This window comes from Simochromis diagramma, unplaced genomic scaffold (assembly GCF_900408965.1).
Source record: "Simochromis diagramma unplaced genomic scaffold, fSimDia1.1 OVJJ01000685.1, whole genome shotgun sequence".
NCBI classification, from domain to species: domain Eukaryota; kingdom Metazoa; phylum Chordata; class Actinopteri; order Cichliformes; family Cichlidae; genus Simochromis; species Simochromis diagramma.
In genome coordinates, this window is record NW_024387477.1 from 12,405,796 (window position 1) to 12,423,631 (window position 17,836).

General features: G+C 42.8%; 2 protein-coding genes across 4 annotated transcripts in view; one reads left to right on the forward strand and one right to left on the reverse strand.

Moving 5' to 3' along the window:
* rad9a (RAD9 checkpoint clamp component A) overlaps window positions 1–9,543 on the forward strand; it is a 14,635-nt gene extending 5,092 nt beyond the window's left edge. For both annotated transcript variants that reach the window (XM_040015730.1, XM_040015731.1), the window contains 7 exons: window positions 6,029–6,128; window positions 6,380–6,486; window positions 6,613–6,719; window positions 6,911–6,975; window positions 7,069–7,167; window positions 7,825–8,065; window positions 9,127–9,543. In XM_040015730.1, the coding sequence (XP_039871664.1) occupies window positions 6,029–6,128; window positions 6,380–6,486; window positions 6,613–6,719; window positions 6,911–6,975; window positions 7,069–7,167; window positions 7,825–8,065; window positions 9,127–9,234 (827 nt within the window). In that variant the 3' untranslated portion in view covers window positions 9,235–9,543. The remainder of the gene's footprint in view (window positions 1–6,028; window positions 6,129–6,379; window positions 6,487–6,612; window positions 6,720–6,910; window positions 6,976–7,068; window positions 7,168–7,824; window positions 8,066–9,126) is intronic.
* On the reverse strand, window positions 9,450–17,726 carry tbc1d10c (TBC1 domain family, member 10C). 2 transcript variants are annotated; one of them, XM_040015726.1, is made up of 11 exons: window positions 17,622–17,726; window positions 17,208–17,325; window positions 15,830–15,929; window positions 15,590–15,697; window positions 14,779–14,885; window positions 14,384–14,498; window positions 14,070–14,135; window positions 13,680–13,869; window positions 13,323–13,480; window positions 11,997–12,726; window positions 9,450–11,954 (listed from the first exon to the last, which is right to left on the reverse strand). In XM_040015726.1, the coding sequence occupies exons 2-11, from the start codon at window positions 17,318–17,320 to the stop codon at window positions 9,682–9,684; spliced, it is 3,960 nt and encodes a 1,319-aa protein (XP_039871660.1). In that variant the 5' UTR covers window positions 17,321–17,325; window positions 17,622–17,726; the 3' UTR covers window positions 9,450–9,681. The 2 variants fall into 2 exon arrangements, with proteins under 2 accessions (XP_039871660.1, XP_039871659.1); XM_040015725.1 differs by having other exon boundaries at window positions 9,450–12,726; window positions 17,622–17,725.
* Window positions 17,727–17,836: the final 110 nt, after the last annotated feature.

A 17,836-nucleotide genomic window follows, 5' to 3' on the forward strand; every position in this document is an offset into this window, starting at 1 on the left:
GGTCTTTATGTCTTTAAAACGTTCCTTCAGTTTAACTAATTGATGTGTATTATCTGGCTTCATGGATAGGTAAAGTTGGGTGTCATCTATATAGCAGTGAAAATTAGGGGTGCAACGATACACAAAATTCACGGTTTGGTTCGGTACGATACTTTGGTGTCACGGTTCGATATTTTTTCGATACAAAAAAAATGTTCATGCCTTTTTAATTTGTCATTTATTAAAATTATAAATATATATTTTAACTCAAAAGTACAGTTTTTAAATTTAATGTTGCTGAAACAAAAGTAATTAAAAAAATAAATATATCTCAGGGCTCTCAAAATTTCAAAATCCCTGGTAGCCCTTCGGGCAGGGACTCTTCAGTTTTTGGTAGCCCAAAATAAATTTAAGTAGCCCGAATAAAAAAGAGAGCAATTTTTTGATTGATGTTTTGTTTCCTGTTTTGTTTCCTTTACAATATTATATATTAAAGTATAATATTGTAAAGGAAACAAAACATTAATCAAAAAATTGTTGAAAAACAAATTACAACATTGTATAAAAATTACAATCATCAACTCAAATACTTGGTTCTAATTGAACAGAAATTTCTATGAACTTGTAAGAACTGTGTAGGACATGAATCAGTCTGTGTCAGATCCTGAATTTGAAATTTGCACTGAAGTCACAGGTAAGTGACAAGTGGAACCAAGATCTGGGACATTTGCTTTTTGAAGTTTGCAAAGACTGCTAAATTTTGCCAGTGGTAGTTCACTCTTTGCAACATAGTACGCTGTTCTAAACAGAGTTTTCAGGTTTATTTTTAGTATGTTATTTGCAATTGGTGTTTGTTCTGGGAAAGATATTGCAGACTGAGCAATAATGCATTTCTTGCATTTCTCATGGCTTCTAATGGGGGCCTTTCTTAAAATGACTGGTCCCAGTAACAAAGGCGCTTGTCGACTCAGAAATCGAGAGAAAACCAACAACACACCCGGCAGAACATTATGTTATTTACACGGGTGCACATAAGTGGTCCGCATGTGCGCATTCGCTGTCAAAATAAAAGACACGCACCAGATAAGAAGTTGCAACGCGCGTTTGCGTCCATATAAAAAGCAGTGTTTTTGTCCGCTAGAGTGGGATTTTCACGGCACATTCCGCACCACATCTCTGTGCGTTCATCATTTGTTTGAAGCCAGCTCACCTCCTGCAACCACTTTTCCGAGAATACGCGCTTCTTTTGTGGTTCGGACTCCTTCTGACATTTCTTTGGAGGTAGAGGAACACCAAAGTAATTGCTTAAAGGAGCTTCTTCGACATCTTTAAGAGTTTTAAACAAATGTCTGTCCTCCTCCAGAAAATCTTATGTATGCAAACACGCGTTGCAACTTCTTATCTTGTGCGCGTTTTTTTTTTTTTTTTTTTTTTTGACAGCGAATGCGCACCTGCGGACCACTTATGTGCAGCCCCGGTTATATAGCTCGTCATATTGCAGCCACAGAAATTCTTTTGTCCATGAAACCATAAAGCTGCACTTTCTTTTTGCCTTATAGTCTGATTTGTCATAACTTTTCCGTTTTGTGGTAAGCTTTTCTTTGGCTGTCACTTCTTCACCCTGACCTCTCTTATTTGGCTCAGCAGAACTAAAATATATATCCTGCTGCTTTACACACACACACACACACACACACACACACACACACACACACACACACACACACACACACACATAACGCTCAGCGATTCTCTGCGCGATCAACCTCTCACATGTTTAAGCTTGCTGCGGGAGATTTCACTTGTCATGTTTGCATAGTAAGCTAACGATTGATAAGACGATGTCAGAGGAATTGGTGCGCAAATTATCATCACTCACCAATCAGTACTGTCGCTCTCTATACACAGTTCGCACGATTGCAAAGTGAAAGCAAAAAACAAGCGCAAATTCAAACGCGATTTCAATATGTCACATATTGACAGTGGCTCACCGATGCCAATGACATAATTACCCAGCTACATTTCCGAAAGAATGCAAAAGCATTGACATATATTTTCCTTCCTACAATAGCCCGACGGGCAGGGCAGAGATAGATTTTGGTAGCCCGACTGGAAAAATCGCTAGCCCCGGGACGTCGGGCTAGCGATTTTGCAAGCCCTGTATCTGATTGAGGAATCACTCATCTTTGGAAAAGAGAGTTTATTACAGAGAAATGGCTCTTTCCAAAATAAAAGCTATACTATACGCTTCTTCTGGGCTATATTCTCAGCAGCATATTGTAGCGGGTCAGGGCTGTTCGGGGTTGTTTGTACAGTTATGTTTTGTTTATGTTGCCATAGTGACGGGTGACACCCTCTCGCTGCGACGGTGTGTCCTTCCGGGGTCAGAGGGCGCCCTGTGTGTTGTTGTTGTTGTTGCTGTGCGGTTGCCGCGCTGAGCAGTTAGCTAGCGGCAGTGTTCTTCTGCAGATGTCAATAAACGCCTGTGCTCCCTGGCTAGCTCACGGGAAGCAAGACCAAACGACACCTCCGTCTCCTCCTTGTCTGAGCTCGCCACATTGGTGTCAGAAGTGGGATGATGGTGGCACCCCATGTTCTGACCCGAGTGACTTTTTCCCCGCCGGTCGTGACCGGCCGGTGTGCCAAAAGAAGGCACCTGGACATTTGCAAAGTGAAAGCAAAAAACAAGCGCAAATTCAAACGCGATTTCAATATGTCACATATTGACAGTGGCTCACCGATGCCAAAGACATAATTACCCAGCTACATTTCCGAAAGAATGCAAAAGCATTAACATATATTTTTCCTTCCTACAATAGCCCAATGGGCAGGGCAGAGATAGATTTTGGAAGTACGACTGGAAAAATCGCTAGCCCCGGGACGTCGGGCTAGCGATTTTGCAAGCCCTGTGTTACAGGCATGGCCCTTTAAGGATGAAGCCTGATGGGAAATGTATTCGGGATGTGTGTAGCGGGACTGCCTGGTGTGTGTGTGAAGAGAGAGAGCGGAGAAGGGGGAAAAAGTAACGGTTAGCTACAGAAGAGACGAAAAGAAAATAAATAAAAGGAATATAATAACTCCCTCGACAGCCAGAGTTGTGTCGGCGATGCTCGCTGTGAGTAAACTGTTTCAGCCCACTGTACGCGGTGTTCGTGCCTTAGAGAAGAAATAAAGTTCGGTGAAGCAGTTTCCTAGCCTCCTTCGATCTTTTTGCTAGCGGAGTTGACCTGTATAGTAAGCTGTTGCCGGCTACGAGTCAGTTACGGAACCTTCAAGTAACTGCCAGAGGTTTCCTTACTACGGTTCGGGGCCGCGGATCTGGCGCGGTAACACCTGTATCTGATTGAGGAATCACTCATCTTTGGAAAAGAGAGTTTATTACAGAGAAATGGCTCTTTCCAAAATAAAAGCTATACTATACGCTTCTTCTGGGCTATATTCTCAGCAGCATATTGTAGCGGGTCAGGGCTGTTCAGGGGTTGTTTGTACAGTTATGTTTTGTTTATGTTGCCATAGTGACGGGTGACACCCTCTCGCTGCGACGGTGTGTCCTTCCGGGGTCAGAGGGCGCCCTGTGTGGTGTTGTTGTTCCTGCTGCTGTGCGGTTGCCGTGCTGAGCAGTTAGCTAGCGGCAGTGTTCTTCTGCAGATGTCAATAAACGGCTGTGCTCCCTGGCTAGCTCACGGGAAGCAAGACCAAACGACACCTCCGTCTCCTCCTTGTCTGAGCTCGCCACATTGGTGTCAGAAGTGGGATGATGGTGGCACCCCATGTTCTGACCCGAGTGACTTTTCCCCCGCCGGTCGTGACCGGCCGGTGCGCCAAAAGAAGGCACCTGGACATTTGCAGGACTTTGTGTGGGGTAATGGGGTCGTCGGGGACGACTGACCCCTTAGGTGGGGGGCTATGTAGCGGGTCAGGGCTGTTCGGGGTTCTGTTTGTACAGTTATGTTTTGTTTATGTTGCCATAGTGACGGGTGACGCCTTCTCGCTGCGACGGTGTGTCCTTCCGGGGTCAGAGGGCGCTCTGTGTGTTGTTGTTGCTGTGCGGTTGCCGTGCTGAGCAGTTAGCTAGCAGCAGTGTTCTTCTGCTGATGTCAATAAACGGCTGTGCTCCCTGGCTAGCTCACGGGAAGCAAGACCAAACGATACCTCCGTCTCCTCCTTGTCTGAGCTCGCCACAATATTAAACATATCAGGTCCCCATAAGGAGAATCATGTGCTAACGGCTGTCTAAATGACTCGGCTAAAGTTAGTAGCATGCTTGTTGTTTTTGTCTTTGCACTAGGATGATGTCGGCGTAAATGTGCAGTCATATTCGTTGTGTTCCCACTAGTGCTGTCAGCGTTAATCTCGTTGAAATGACGTTAACGCCACAACACGGCAAATCTCCGTTAACGAGCTACCCCTGTGTGGGGCTAGACAGCCAACACGTTAACGAGCTAACTGCGCTAACACACTAGTTCCCACCCATGTAATTGAGCATTGCGTGGCACATCCAACATACTGTTTTACTTTAGTCCATGACGCCCTTACCTTCAGGGTCATACGTCACATGAAAACCAAAATAATTCCAAACGCCAGATCTGAATGAGGGTGGGGGAGGTTCAATTTGCCATGCTGCAAGGAGAGCTTAACTTCTGTCTCGCTAGCTTGCCCTGCGCTCTTCCTTCTGACGATGCTGTCTGTGTTGAACGCTCAGTGGATCTGCGCTCGACAGTGCAGCCTAGGCGGAGTAGTCGAACGCAGATTCACTGAGCGCTCAACACAGACAGCATCGTCAGAAGGAAAGTTGATAAAATAAATTACAAATTTTGTATTGTTCGATACATATGCGTACCGAACCGAAAGCACTGTATCGAACGGTTCAATATCGATACGAATATCGTTGCACCCCTAGTGAAAATGTATGCTATGCCTTCTGATGATACTGCCTAAGGAAGGGAAGCCCGTGGAACTCCATAATTAACCTTAGCATGTGAAGAGGACTCTTCATTTACATGAACAGATTGGAGTCTATTAGATAGATATGATTAAAAAACAAGAGTCTTAAATAAATATCAATAGCACTGAAAGTAGCAGTAATGTTTTGAACGACTTTCATTCGTGAAGAAATTCATAAATAAAAATTGTAACCATTATAGAAAGATATTATGTTTCGAGCAGCTCCAAACCATGACAGAGCCTCCACTGTATTTTACAGATGGCTGTAGACACTCACTGCTGTACCTCCTCTGCATATAATGATGATTATTTGGACCAAACTTAGAGTCATTAGTTCATAAGACCTGATGCAGCTGTCACAGTTATTGTCTAATTTCTCCTGACAGCCACATTTTTTGCTGATCTGACTTCAGTGAACAGTAGATGGATCAGATTTAGGGCCAGATGCATCTCTCAGGTCTTGTATGAGGTCTTTGCTGGATTTTCTTTCCTGTTCTTTCCATGTCTTAAGCCATGACTGTTCATCCACTGTGTATACTTGGGCTATTTGGGAATCACTTCCATGGAGCAAAAATGTGATTTTATGCCTCTCAAATTGTTACCTTTGGCGTTTTTCATAGATTCAACTAAAGTAATGGGAATCTGTTACAGGCTGCTAATAACAAAGTGCCTAAAGATACAATTTAAAATGAGTTATTTGCTAAATTATCTGTTAAAATACACAGATTGGAAAATGCTCAGGTGAAAGCACTGGACTGAAAAAGGAAAGAAGAAGAAGCCAGAAGACCTTCAGAAGGCCTGGAGAACTTTGGTCAAGAGCACTTTAAAAAAATGGGACTTCTACACATTAATACATATCGGATTTTTGTGACACTTTGAATCCATAAATTCTGATTTCACATCAGTTTATAAATAATGTTTTGCGTCTTTTTATTTTATCTTCTGCCTGTAAAGCAACTCTTTTAATAACCTCTATAAAAAAGTTGTTACATTGTACTTTTACATCTTGTTTACATTCACATATTTTGTATTTAATGAAGCCCATCGTGCTTTCATCTCATTGCTTTCTATTTGCTCACAAACTTGGCGTGATTTTTCTTTACAGGCCTACTGAAGACACATAACCTGTCTTTCCAGGACAGCGAGAGCCTGCAGGCAGTGTTTGATAAGGACAGCTATGCCAATGTATTCAGAGCCCAGCCCAGGTCTGTAAAAATCTTTCTTCATAGTTTATTTTGCAAATCATGACAATGACAGTCTCCCACTTGCTTTTAATCTATTATTTCCTTGTATTTGATGATGACAAACACTGTGTAGCTTTTTTTTAACATCAGGAAAAACATTTTTACATTTCAGTTGGTTGATTAAATGAATAAATAGATTTAAATAGTAAAATATATTTTAAGGGAGGTGTAACTTTGTAGCTGTAGCTAGATTTGATTTCTCTTGTTCTCAGGCTGCTGGTAGACACAGTCGTCCATTTTCCTCCATCTCTGGACGAAGTGACTGTGTCAGTGAGTGATGAACGGATGTGGGTCAGGAACCATGTGGAGGAAGAAGCAGGTGACAAGACTGATATGAAAAAGTTTCGCCAGCGTAGTAGTAAAGCAGGAACTGACATCTAATAATGCCATGCATTGCCATGTTTTAAAAGCAGCTTTTTGTCCTCTTGTTTTTCTGCTCTCTCAGAGGCGTCCAAAGCCATGCTGACCGAGCTGTGTTTGGCTTCAGACGAGTTTGATCATTTTGCTGCCCAAGCTCACAACAGTGTGACTTTTTGTCTGAAGGAGTTGCGGGTGAGAGAAACGATATAGGGAAAGCACGAGAGAGTTGCGTAAGTTGGTTTGGGAGGGGGAGAGAGGTGGTTATCAGACCAGAGTGTGAAAGAAGTTATTTGGGGACCAGATGAAAGCACTTACAAGATGTTGTGGTGTTCTTGTAATGCTTGCATAGTTTGCAAAGTCACTAACTAGTATCTCTCATTCAGGGTTTACTAGTGTTTGCAGAATCAACTGGCCTCCCTGTTTCTATGTACTTGGACGAGCCGGGCAGGTGAGCATCGCCACCTGTGGGTTATTTTTTTTGATTACTTGTTTCTTCCTTTTTAATAACATAATTTTTTTTCTGTGTCTGTTTGTGTGACAGCCCTGTGGTGCTTTCAGTAACGGACAGTGTCCTGGAAGGAAACTTTGTGCTGGCCACTCTTTCTGATGATCCCAGCCTTCGTAAAAATAGCAGCAAAGGGTAAAAACGACAAAACATATTTTTGTTGATTTGGGACGGTTTTTTTCTCATGCTTGTGAGCAGGAAGGAAAATGAAAACAAAACTAGTGTACCCTTCACACAATGGCTTATTAACAGCTCGGTGACAGGCAGGAAATTCTAAACGTTTACCCTACTGCGCCACCTGGTGGATCAGAGTGTAAATGAAGACAAATGCTGGAGGAGCCCATTTACATTTCATACTCGACATTTCCAGTTGTTGGAAATGGATTTTTATTATTTGCTCCAGGAGTTTAGACCAGGTTCTTAGTCCACCAGTTTGAATAAACTCTTTAAAAAAACAGGATTTCACATCGTGTCATTCTGAGGCTGAGAGGCTAAATCTGGAGAACTCATGTCACAGTTAACAGCTGTTTGTAGTTGCATCTTCACACAATAAATGCACTCAGTATATTTATGGGAGTGAAAAACTAGAATACCGTAGGCTTAATTGTTATGATATTGAGCTCTAAAATTGAAGCTGGTTAGTCATGTTGATTTGTTATTGTTTTGCAAGTCCAGAAAATCAAACGGTCACCATGAAGGTCAAAAGGAGCAAGAAAAGCTTTTTTTTTTTTTAATCTTGTGTGTCATCTTTCTATCTGACTTGCACTCCAAACTGTCTGCTCCACCCCTCAGAGCACACACAGCAGCTCCACCCCCTCCCGATGACTTCATGAATGATGACATGGACTCATATCTAATCGCCATGGATACCAGTATTGCGCCAGGTCCCTCAAACACAGGTCCACCCCCGCCTTCATTATCTGATGACACACGTTCAAAACGGCCTGCAGCAGTCAGCCACAAGGCAAGGATTCTCATCGAGGAGGCAGAAGAAGAAGAAACAGATGATTTAGACAGACTACCTAATAAAAAGGTATGCCTTAGGTTTCTCAGGCGTGTTAACAGGCTGTGGATTCACTTCAATGAATCAAAAAGACAGAAGTAAAATATTCTCGTACATACAAAAAGAAGCAGATTCTTTAAAAACTGAGTCGTCACAACTGTCCACATACAGTCCTCACGTGAAAAAGAAAGTACACGCTCTTTTAATTTAGTTTTATGTGTCAGGCTGTAACAAAAAAATCAACTTGTTCTTATTAGGTCTTAAATTAGCTAAATGCAACTTTAGATTAATAACAACTCATGAATTATTATCATTACTTACATGTTACACACAAGCAGTGCGTGTGTGTAACTAAATATATCCTCACTGCTTCCACAGAAATTGAGTGTGAAGATAAATACAGTAGCAGCCAAGTGCTGCTAATCAAATCCACTTGATTAACTGATTAACAGCAAGTGTGTTCACCTTTATAAAACCAGAGGTTTGGTTGTTTTTCTGGTCTGGAGCATTCAGGTGTTTGTTAATGCAGTGCCAGGGAGGAAAGACATCAGCAATAACCTTAGAGAAACAGTTGTTGCTGCCCATCAATCAGGTGAGGGTTATAAGACCATTTCCAGTCAACCTGAACTCCATCACTGTACAGTGAGGAAGATTATTCACAAGTGGAAAACCTTCAAGACAGCTCTCAGTGTTGTTGGAAGTGAAGGTCCTGGCAAATTCACCCAAAGGTCAGACCGTGCAGTTCTCAGACTCTATGGGCCTCAAGTTAGCATGTCAAATGTTAAGGTTTATAAGGGTGTGATTAGAATAACGCTGAACAAGAATAGCTTGTTTGGAGGGTTGCTAGGAGAAAGAAACAATCCTCTCTAAAAACATGGCAGCACACCTTATGTTTGCAGAGTTGCTTCTGAACAAACCACAGAAACCTCTGGAACAAAGGCGTGCACATTTAAGCAGATATTTAATAAAAAAAAATAAACAAGTGATTGAATGTTTGTATATGCTCTCAAATTAATTAAATATTGGTATCTTAACATTTCGATAAATTGTAGTCTTTAATATATTTCCCTTGTGTGTGATTTTTCTCACAGTTTCGGTCGCTCTTCTTTGGATCGGTGCTTCCCCCGTCGTCTCAGTTGAGCACACAGCCAATGACTTCTCAAGAGGTGCTGGCCAGCGACAGTGAGGAAGAAAATTAAATAACTGCAGACTGATCGGCTAGAGGAGACATGGACTAAACTGACAGTGGGTGCATGTGCGTGCACTGTTAAACAAAGACACCTGGAGTACTTGAAGATAAAGAAATGAACACAAATTTTCATCCTTACTGGCCAGAACAAGTAGTACCTGGACCTGGTTAAATATGCAGAGGCCACCAGCCTCTAAATTCTCATTATGTAAAACTAGACATGAAGCAATTCCAATTTATTTTAATTTTGTGTTTGCCCAGTTTGTAATTAAGGTGCAGTGTAAAAGGTCCCACCGAATAAAGCAAACTTATTTTTCAATATATGTAAACATCATTTATTATTTATTTACATGTCGAAAAGTTCAAGTATGAGAAATATTTAGGATGAGGGAATTCCACATATCCACCAATGTGGAGCTCAAAGAGAGAAAGGCAGTGATGCAGAATCTGAGTAATGTCAAAAATAAGCCTCGGCATAACCAGCAGAATGTCTGTGAATTGTCTGTGAGTCAGTCTTTGCAGGATGAGCAGCGTCGTCACTACGTTTCTCTTTTTGCACCTGAAAACTTTTCCCTCTCGTCTGTGGTTTCCTCCTCTCCTTTTCCTTCCCCTTCTCCAGCTCCTTCTCTTTCTTCTTTTTCAACTTCTCCTCTTCCTTCTCCTTTCTTGCTTGTTCCCTCCGCCGCCGCCTCCTCTCCTTGGAGTTCAGTTTGTCCTCCGCCTCTTCCTCAGCCGCATTCCCAGTCCCTGGCATATCACTGAAGTCTTGAATCAAGATTTTCGGCACTTGCATTTTGGGTGCCTTCTTAGCCTTGTTGTCTTTGTGCTGCTCACCTCTCAGTCTGCGGAAAAGACCAAAACGTTTAGGGGTGTCGGGCTGTGGCTGCTGCTGTGTGGGGGCTTCCTCTGTTGTTGTTGCTGCTGCTGCTGCTGCTGCTGCTGCTGCTGCTGCTGCAGGCGGCAACAGATCAGGAGCAGCTTGTTTTGAGGTCACAGCTTTAGGATTGCACTGTGACTCTGTGAGTTTGGCTTCTGGTTGATTTTCTGAAGTTTTCTGGGGGGTGGTGAAGAGATCCTCGGAAAGCCTGCGGGCTAGCCTGGAGCTACGTGAGGTGGATGACTTGCGAACGCAGAAATCAGCGGATGATCGACTGCTGCGACGCTCAGGGGTTTGTACCGGGGGCTCTTTTGCAGATTGAGAACATTGGACTTGGGGAACATTTGTTGGCTCAGAAGAAATGAAGACATCGTCCTCTCCTGCTGGAGTTTGTTTAATCTTTTCAGTAATTTCTTCCTCCTGCGTGGGCTCCACTTGTTGAACCTTTTGATTTGAGTCTTCAGGATCCACAGTAACCTGGCTTGTTGTCTCGTCAGGTGCTTTTGTCTCAGAGGTACTAATTTGTACTGAACTCTCCTCATCAGGCTCACTGGTGTGGTTGAGCTGATCAGCTGGTGCTGAAGACTCTTCCGTTTCCATGGGTGTTGCAGAGTCTGCAGGCTTCTCATAAGTCTGAGTTTCTGTTGGTGTTTCCTCTGTGATTTTTTGAGTATAGATGCATGAATCACTTTCAACCTGTGCCTCCGAGTGTACATTCAAAATAATTTCTTCTGTTGCCTTATTTGACGCCTCCACTGTGTCTTTTCCGACTGTTATCTCAGCTTTAGTCTCTGTATCATCTACTGCACCAGTGCTTTCTTTTTGTTGAGTGCATTCAGATGAAGACAGCATTAATATTTCTTCTTCTAGCTCCATTTCTGTCTTTGAATCTACTCGTTGTTCTGAATCGACTTCTTTAATTTCTACCTTTATATCGCACTGTGTGGCTGAATTTTCCTGATCATGTGTCAGAACCTCATTTTCTGTGTCTCTTTGGGTGTGGGACTCTGCTTCCTTTTCTGTTTTTACTAATGACTCAGTACTGTGGTATTTTACTTCAAGTGCACCTTTTTCTGTCTCCTTGATCAGCTCTTCCTTTTCCTGTCGTGATTCTGCCTCTGCTGCACTATTCTGATCATCAACAGTTAAAGCTTCAACACCTCTGTCTGTGTCCACACTTGTCTCACTTTTAGACTCCGTAACGTCTGCGTTCATCTCCACCTGTTGCACACTTTCAGTGTCAGCACTCTCTTCTGATTTCACGTCAGCTTGTATCCTCTGCTCCTCTCCTGCGTTTACACCTATTTGCATCTCGTCCTCTGTGTTTGTATCTGCTTCGGCTATTCTCGGTGTCTCACTGTGGTTTTCCTCCACAGCAACCACGTGTTTCTCTGCCTCTTCATTTGTGTCTTTGAGCTCTACTTCCTGGTCTTTGCTTTTATGACTTTGTTCTTCTAGCACTTGTGATTCACTCTCTGCATCCAGCTTTTCTTCTTGTTCACAGTGAGGTGCATAATCAGGGGGATGAAGAATATTTTCAACAGTTTGATTTGGGGCAATCTTTTCTTCTTGTTCTGAAAGCATTTTGCTTTCATTTATCTCAGTCAGCTTGGTTTCATCCATATCACTGAGTTTGTGTTCCCCTGTCTCCCTGACTTCAATTGTCTCAGTCTCCCCGACAACACTTGTCTCCGTCTCCCCGACAACACTTGTCTCCGTCTCCCCGACAACACTTGTCTCCGTCTCCCCGACAACACTTGTCTCCGTCTCCCCGACAACACTTGTCTCTGTCTCCCCGACAACACTTGTCTCTGTCTCCCCGACAACACTTGTCTCTGTCTCGCTGACATCACTTGTCTCTGCGACAACACTCGTCTCTGTCTCTGTGACAACACTTGTCTCTGTCTCCCTGACATCACTTGGCTCTGTGACAACACTCGTCTCTGTCTCCCTGACATCACTTGTCTCTGTCTCCCTGACATCACTTGTCTCTGTGACAACACTCATCTCAGTCTCCCTGACAACACTTTTCTCCATCTCTCTAACATCACCTGTTTCTGTCTCTTTGACACTGCTTTCCTCAATTTCAGCAACTCCTTTTTCCGTGTTTTCAGTCTGTTCTTTTCCTGCTGCTGTTTCTTCTGTTTGGATATTTTTGATTTCTTGAATCTTGTCAGGTGTCTGTGAAATTTCCTTCTGTTCAGTTTGTCCCTCTGAAACTACATCCTCCTCCTCTTTGACTCCTTGTACCTTCTTAAAGTCAAACTCATTCCAGCTTTTCCAGTCCTCCCTTCCACCCATTGAAAGATGCCTCACTACTTTGTTACTGCCTTCAGAGTCAACTGTGTTCCCTTTTCCCACTTTCCTCCACTTCTTGTGAAGGAGGGAAGGAGACAGTGAGAGAGAGGAGGCTGAGCGAGTTAGTGGGACAGAGAGGTTCCCTTTCTGTCTCTCTTTCCTCTCCTTCTCAATTTCATGCTGCCGAGCTCTAGCCCACGCCTTCTGGTATCCATGGCAGCGACCTCTGGGGTCAAACGTGGACGATGGTTTTTCTTTCCTCCACTTTTCCAGCTCCTTCTCCGTCTGCTTTTCCAAATCTTTACCCGACAGTGGCACAGAGCATACCTGAAACAAGAAGGGAAACTCTGCAGATAGTTTGCACCCCAACAACACAGTGTGTCCCGCCACAATACAAAACCTGTTAAAGATCCCTGAGGAACACCACAAAGAGCCTTGAACAGTTACCCCTAACCTCCAAATTCCTTAGATCATAATCCAATTGAGCAATTTTGACACACTAATTCCAAGCACCACAGGACACCTCCAGAGCTCCCACGTTCATGCCACAGTGGATCAGACATGTTTGTGGCTGAGCTGTTTTAGTAACTTACCAAGATTTATATCTACGTTATTTGATAGAATAGTGCCATTTTGTAAAAAAAAATTAAATAAAACAAAGTTAATGATAGAAACATGTTTTAAATTTACTCTTCAGGGTTTTTTTTATTTTTTTATTTTATTTGCCTCATCTCTTTGGTTTGCAGCCATCTTTTTGAAAGGTTTTTGCTTTTGAGGTGTATCTTTTTACACTCTTTGTGGTCATGATTAGTATAATTTACTTGCTCTGTTGCTTTACAAATGAAAGCTGTTATCTTGAGGTAATTGGCAGAGAACAAGATGCTTCTCTATAAGCCTATCAGGTTTAAAAATCGAAATCTTACCTCTGCTATGAATTCGTCGTCTTCATCGTGGACCTCCTCCTTAACACCCCTCAACTTCTCCAGAGTCTCCATTTGGCCCTGACACTGCTTCCTCTGCTCAGCTCGACCCAACACCCGGCGCACCAGCACCGCTGCAACCTGTAGCAGCACCCGGACCCCTACGAGGAAAGATGAGGGCGAAAGAGGAAGACCTGGTGAAAATGCTACATATCAGGTAGATGATGGCAGTGACCAAAAATGTAAGAATTGTGCAGATATTTAAACACTTCTATATATAGTGGACAAAACCATCGCTTTTAATAAGCTGCTATTCCTGCCAGTCCTAAGGGGGTTGTGTTAGCCTGAGGTCAGCACTACCATAGCAGAAGAAGAGGTCCCAGACTCGGAGAAGCGTGTTGAATGGAAGGTGACGTGTGAACAGACACATCAGCCAGTCGGTGGCAAACATGAGGGGCTCCACTCCGTGGTTCTGCAGATGTTTGTGTGCAGCTGGACACGTCTTTTTCAAAACCCAGGTCAGCATGGCCGCATCGAACAGTACTCCCTCCTACACAGCACACCACAGTAGGCTCAGACAGCTGCCCAGCTTTCAGGGTCAACACATGATTCATCTTTGTGTTTGGGTTATATTTATAGCACAACTTATCAAGAATCAGCCTTGAAATCAACATCTACTCGCCTACGTGTTGATTATATGTATTATAAAAGGTAAAAAATGTAAAAAACAAAAGATGTGCATGTCCTCACCAGCAGAGGGCTGTAATATCCGGGCAGGTATTGCTCACTGATCTGAACCAGACACCAGAAGGCCTCCTGCCAGGTTACATAAGGTGAACATTAGGCCAATAACTGCTCCGTATTATAGAAAATTAGCACTGTATTCTCAGGATTGCATTAATACTGTTATACCTCTGAAATAAAAAGCTTAACAGGTCGATGAAACAAGCAAGGTAGAGTCGGTGTCTTAAACGAAGGTTGTTGTTTCTCCACTGAAATCTAATTATTTTAATGTCTTTGCAGCTGATTTATCAGACCGAAGCTAAACTGTTAATGGCCTTTACCTGAGCAGGCATGTTCATCAGCAGCACTGCAGCCACCGGCCCCTGAGCCTGACAGTAACCCTCATCTGGCTGATACTGGGTGTAAGCTTTCAACACCCGGAACAAACCACGCTGCCTGCAGACACACACACACACACACACCACAATCATCTCTCACACAGCCAGAGGTTTCAGTCACCTTTGACAAGAGTTATACATTTAATAACGAAAAGAAAGAAAAAGAAAGAAAGACAAGTGACGAGACTGTTTGCTGTTCTGTTGAATAAGCCTTTAACTGTGAAAGCTAAACCAGGGAAACTATGAAAAGATTGGAAAGCCACGCTGAACACTAAATAAACTGTATGGTTATTCTGCAGCTCTCAGCTTCAGAAACAAATAGCAGAAACCTCGCCTACCCGTGTCCGTCTTTGGACTGGAACATCTCGTGGAAAGGGAACTGCCGGTCCAGATCTCTCTCAATCACATCCACCCAGCTCTGCAGAGCCAGCTGCTCATCCAGAGTCTGATGCAGAGACAAAAAACATAAAACGCATACCAAACAATAGACTTTTGAGTCTTTAAAATTCTAAGTTAGTTAGTCTGTTTCTCAATATTATAAATAATTTAACTTTTACTCAATAAAATATAAGAAAACACTGATCACAAGATCCCACAACTTAGAACAGAATATATAGATGATCAGGCATAGACTGTATATAAACAATGGACAATATAGCCTCCAGGTCTAACAGAAAGCAATGTAGAAATGCCTTAAACCTGCATTTTGTTTAATTGCCAGAAGGGGAAGACTCCTGGTTGGGGGGGAAAAAAAAAAAAAAAGGTCAGATTGCGTAGAAAAAATTAGAAAATGACCCTCTTGGTCATATTAAATTATTTCCTGATAGGTTTACGGCCTTAGTCGCTAATCTGAAGTGGTATTTAATGCAAAATACAATTATAGACCCATTTATAGTTAAACGAATGATAAAGACGGCATGATTTAGGGAATGTGATGTTGCTGCTCTATAAGTATGTAGTTTCCTAAATTTCTCACTTAGATCCATCAATCACTCATGAACAACATGTTGCCGGCCAAATAGTAAACCAGCACTTCAAAATCCAACGAGAGACAACATGGTGGCTATGTCCATCTTTTACATAAAGTCTTTGCAGCTGGACTCTTGCACTTTCTTAAACCATCCCAGTGAGAGTGTTTGTTTCTCTTGCCTCGTAGAGGTTTTCATGCTGTTTCATCCTGTTGGCAGCTCCGCACAGCAGAGGCCAGCACTTGGCTCTGAGCGAGGCAGGGATTCCTTTCTGACACTGCACTTTGACCTAATGAGAGACCCGGAAAACAAATGGTTACTGTGCTTTTTCCTGATGTGTCACAATGTCTGTCATGTATAAGGCCCATCGCCCATCATTTGGTGCCAGGGTTTATTTTCGGGCATCTTTGACGGGACGCACCTTACTGCTCTTCTTCGACAAGATGCGATCCCATTGGTCAATGATCTTTATCCACTTGGCCTCCCTCTGCCTGACCAGTTCAGGTGGCGGGCCCAAACTCCTGACACAGCACAGCACATGAATCACCAGGTAAGTATTTTGACACGTTTCACCTGTTTGCTGAACAATTTAAATTCTGGAGACCTTTGTAGTGCTGTGTCGCTGCACACTGTTTAGTGTGTTGTCATTACAGACACACAGTGCTCCGAAAACAAGACAGGAAACAGGAAAACCACACGTTAGCAGTGTGAAGTCTCTATGGCAACAGGTCAGGATGTTATCAATGAAGAAAGTAAAGATGACAGGTTGCAGTTTGTTCAGTTACTTTTAATGCTTAGTTTACACCGCCTCGTGTGCAATCCCCTTCCAGGGCTATTATCAAACGCACAGTCAGCTGATTCTGAAAGTAAAATTGCACTTTATTTTTCAAGTACACACACCCACTTTCAGTTCAGTCATTATGTTTTTTGCAATATTTTTTTTTTTTTGTGGATTATATGTAAAGAATATCAAGTGTAAACAATCTGTTTGTGCAGTTTCCGTCCTGAAGAAGGCCCACTGTGGTTGAAACTACTTGGCTTTTTCACTGATACGTTCAGCTAAATCATTCTAAAGCATCTCCTCCCCCTTTGCTCTGCTTATGAAACTGCCGTAAAGCCACGTTATTTGCAGGGGTCATCCTGATTTCTTTGTTTCTTGACGTGTTTCCAACTGACATGCATTCTTACACATTCTCCACTACACCAGTATAGCCTGAATGTTCCTTTCTTTCACTCTGTGTGACTTTTTTTCTCAATCTTAACATCTCTGCTCTAACAATTTGTCTTTTAACTCTTTATTAATGGCATTTAGTCCACCTGGCTGTGTGCGTGTGTGTGGAGGGGGGGGGGGTGCAAATGCTCCTGTCTCTTAAAATCGGCAGATTTAAACACTGCTTCAACACTTCCTGGTCTTGTCATGGAGGAAAATTACTTTGTGTGCTGCTTCAGGGGGTGTTGTGTGCCCACATTAGAAACTCTTAGCTCATCTGGAACCTTTGTCTTTGCTCATATAAAGACAAAGCAACAACCATTAAATTATCTGATAATATTTAATATTTAGTTTCAAATTATATCTCCTGACAGCAGGTGCAAACCTTACTATTACCAAAGTCCCTGGGCTTTCTGATCTGATCTGTGTGATCTCGACAAGGTCGCCCTGCACGTCTTTTAGTCCCTTATAATAAAAAAATAAATAAAAAATCTCTTTAATGGGAGAATGAAAACTTAGATCCCCTGGTTTTGAACAGATCACCAACAGCACAGTAAGAGTACACAAGGCGCAAGGTGGATGTGCTCACCCAGCTGTGGAACCATTGGTTAAGATGAAGCCAAAGCGGTCTGTCTCCGGTTCAGATCCAGAGCTGTCCTCTTCACTGAGGTTCTTCTGGGCTGGACTCGAAGAATTCAACATCTTAGCTAAAGAAAAGAGGATGGGCTCGTCATCCAGTATGCAACCGATGAGGATGTGTGCGTCAGAGATGTTTAAAATCTCAAACATCCAAGATGGTAAACAGCTTAACCCCACTCTGCAAACGTCTCTGTGCACGTTTTCACCCTCTCTCTCTTATTTGACTCGGGATCTATGAAATCTGCATTTTCCAAGTTGAGAATGAGAGTAAAGAAGTGTACCAAGCCCCCCAGCCCCCGATTTTAAGTCATAAACATAACCACAGCTGTTAAAGCTTTTAAAATATATATTTAAATGTGACTACCTTTTACATTTCCGCCCTGTTTGATTAGTTGGCTGCTGAAGAGGTGAAGTGATCCTCCAGTGATGGAAGAGGAAGACAAACTTCCTCTCTCTCTCTCTCTTGTTTTCTCTCATATGCTCTCATTTGTTCACCACGCCTTCATTTCTCACCGTCACAAATGCAGTTTTCACATAAACTTCCGCGTCACAAACAATGACGATAAAATTATGGAGTGG

What these genes read in the sequence shown, in the direction of transcription:
- tbc1d10c (XM_040015725.1), bottom strand. Translation starts at nt 17,320, where the DNA reads ATGTTGAATTCTTCGAGTCCAGCCCAGAAGAACCTCAGTGAAGAGGAC. An exon ending in AGCATGAAAACCTCTACGAG is followed by an intron (nt 14,886 to 15,589) that starts GCAAGAGAAACA and finishes TCTCTGCATCAG; the next exon opens with ACTCTGGATGAGCAGCTGGC. An exon ending in ACGACGAATTCATAGCAGAG is followed by an intron (nt 12,727 to 13,322) that starts GTAAGATTTCGA and finishes TTCTTGTTTCAG; the next exon opens with GTATGCTCTGTGCCACTGTC.